The 2,685-nt window shown below is 47.4% G+C and overlaps 1 protein-coding gene across 1 annotated transcript in view; it reads right to left on the reverse strand.

The window, feature by feature from the left end:
- Positions 1 to 1,020: 1,020 nt before the first annotated feature.
- Positions 1,021 to 2,685, reverse strand: part of MEGF11 (multiple EGF-like-domains 11) — a 217,503-nt gene continuing 215,838 nt past the window's right edge. The window contains exons 22-23 of the mRNA XM_010572088.1: positions 1,724 to 1,930; positions 1,021 to 1,181 (exon numbers count right to left, since the gene is read on the reverse strand). Coding sequence (XP_010570390.1) covers positions 1,021 to 1,181; positions 1,724 to 1,930 — 368 coding nt within the window. The remainder of the gene's footprint in view (positions 1,182 to 1,723; positions 1,931 to 2,685) is intronic.

Below are 2,685 nucleotides of genomic sequence, written 5' to 3' on the forward strand. Positions count from 1 at the left end.
TAAAGTTGCACTACATGGTAATGCACATCAAATTAAAGCGTGTCATAAATGGCATGCTGTTAAGTGAATCATGATGAGATGGTTTGTAAAGATGGTCTAGAGAAGCTAGCTTTTGGAAAGGAAACCAAACCAGGTTTAGTCTGTGCAAACCTGCAGTGTCCCAGGGAAGAAAATGAAGGTGCATTGGTTTACACTGCCTGACAAATCTGTAGATTTATCTAATAAAATAGAAGCTGTATAAGGAAAATTAAAGCCTATCTGTGCCAGTCAAAGTATCTTACAGCTTGTTAAAAATGTGGTAAGCTGGATGTGAGACTCGTTGAAACTGAAGTCATTAGCAAAGATCAGTGGACATTTGCCGAGACACGGTACATTTTAAAAACTGCACAGAATGTCCCTGTGTTAATATTCCTCTACTCAAATACCCTGGTACTGAATATAAAGATGAACATCTCAGTGCTAATTACCAAGCATGATCTGCACAGGTTGCACATGGTGATGGCAGTAAATGAGGTTTCCAGACAGTGAAATGACAAATTTCCCTGCTTTCATTCAGAAAAATGTCTATTTCCATGACAAAGATGTGAAATACATTCCAGTGTATTCCTAGTCACCTTGTTCCTAACAGTAAAAGGTTTCTTGATGCAGTTGGTAGAAATGTACATCTGTAAGTCCTTCTACTTAGCATGTTTTTGTGTTTTATTTTACAGCAAAGCCAGGGTTAGAATACATGCCACGGAGAGTTTTTGCCTGGAGCATGTAGACACCTTCCTGGGGTGACGTAGTCAGCGTCACACGTGGAGGAGGTTCTTGTTAGTTCCTGTTACCCATATAAAAATGTCTTTATAAATAACATCATGCAGCAGCAGCTCGCCCAAGCTGATGTTGTGTTACGTTATGTCCTTGCATAAGACAGTCTGAAGTCCTGTCAGCATCCTGCAGCACAGAAAAGGATTGTCTTCTCTTTTGCTTCCTCAAAGTCTGTGTTTGCAGCACAGTGCACCAGTGAAGTTCATCCCTTTAAGACTGCTTGTCCCAAGATGGCCCATGCGTCGGGCTGTGCCTTACGGGGAGGAGGTCGTAGTGACTAGGAATGTGACTGTTCCTAGGCAGGTCATATGGATTTTGGAGGTAACTGGCACTCCGACCACGGGCGTCTTGGACCACGCTGACAGTGGGCTCTGGGGAAGCAAGGTAAATGGGTTACAGTAACTAGCAGTGCTCCCAAAACTAGTTACTCTACTCATGTATTTTGTCACAAGCACAGAACATCAGCTTCCCAAACCATCTCTTCCCCTTGCAGCTTTACTGGTAGTGCATGAGGGAGCACATGGGGCAGACCAAGACCCAAGGGCAGGCAGTTCCAAAAGCCCTGAAGATAATGTCTTCAAAAGACCAACATTTCTGTGCTTTCAAAATCTTGCAGCTGGACTTTGCAGCAGTTTAAAATGAGCATAAAGAGGGGACTGCAGCCTTCCTCCACTGGGGCTGTAGGAGCAATTTGGTGCTGTACCACGCTCACATCCACCACCATTGCACAGGCCCCCACCCAGAACTCAGGTCCCCAAACTGAACATGCTAATGCACAGGCCTTCTCCCCCAGCCTCTCTGCACCGTGCCAAGTCCATGCTACTTGTGTCAGGAAAGGGAAAAAAAACCAATCAGCATCTACGATAAATGCACCAACTGTTGGAAGAGACCTTCTGCCACCTGCCCCGCTTACCAACTTCATAGATGTTTTTATTGGCTGTTGATGAAGGTGGCATTTCTGAATATGGGGACTCCCTGTGACCAGGCGATTTCATTTCCACGTAGCTGCTCTCGGAGTGTTTGCATGTTAAAATGGGGGGGTCTTTAATGGTGGCATATGGGTTTTCGCTGCTGTTCAGAGAACAAGTGCTGGAGCTGCACACAGATTCTTTCATATAATCTGCAAAACAAGAGCGCAGTGGGAGTGTTAGAGTTGTTAGCTTGCTTAGGTTAGTTGCAACTGAACCTCTGCAGGAAGGGTGGGGGGACAGGGGGGCAGGGGGTAAGGAAGATCCTTGAAGCATCCAGCAGACACCCAACGCTTGTGCTCTGGGTGTGTCCAGACCATTGCATCCACAACTCACTAGCAGGAAAGAAATAAAAACCTGCTCAATACTGAAGGTTTTGCTGTAAAAGGTTCTAGTTGTCATTTACTGCAATATTTAATTTGAGGTGGTAGTCCTGTCCCTCCCTTCCCCTAATTCCCAAGGAGCTACATTTTAGTCCCGCTCCTCCTGCCCCACCGATCCACAGACCCCTGCACGTGGCCGTGGTGAGTCGGCTCTGCAAGCAGGACCTTCTGCTGGTACTTGGCCTGCTGGGCCAGCTACAGGCTTAGTGTCCCAGGGGCTTTAGTCAACATCAAATGCCATGTGTTTGAATGCAAAACATTTCCAGTAGGCTTTAGAACTGCAGCAGTGCAGCGTATGCGCCTATGTCCTCCAAGCGCTCCTGTTTCTGGGGCTATCCAGCACCAGGAGAAACCGACTTCTTCGTATTCCCTCTGCCATTAAGACTGTGAGGAGGCTGCTTCTGCTAGTGGGGAACACTTGGGTTTCCGCAGGGGGAACAAGCCTCTATTGGAGCCTTGCTTTGCTTTGCTTCCCCCCCCCCCCCCCCCCCCCCCCCCGCCAACCCTCACCCCCCTCTCCCCCC

This window comes from Haliaeetus leucocephalus, unplaced genomic scaffold, assembly GCF_000737465.1.
Source record: "Haliaeetus leucocephalus isolate CR32 unplaced genomic scaffold, Haliaeetus_leucocephalus-4.0 Scaffold339, whole genome shotgun sequence".
NCBI lineage: Eukaryota > Metazoa > Chordata > Aves > Accipitriformes > Accipitridae > Haliaeetus > Haliaeetus leucocephalus.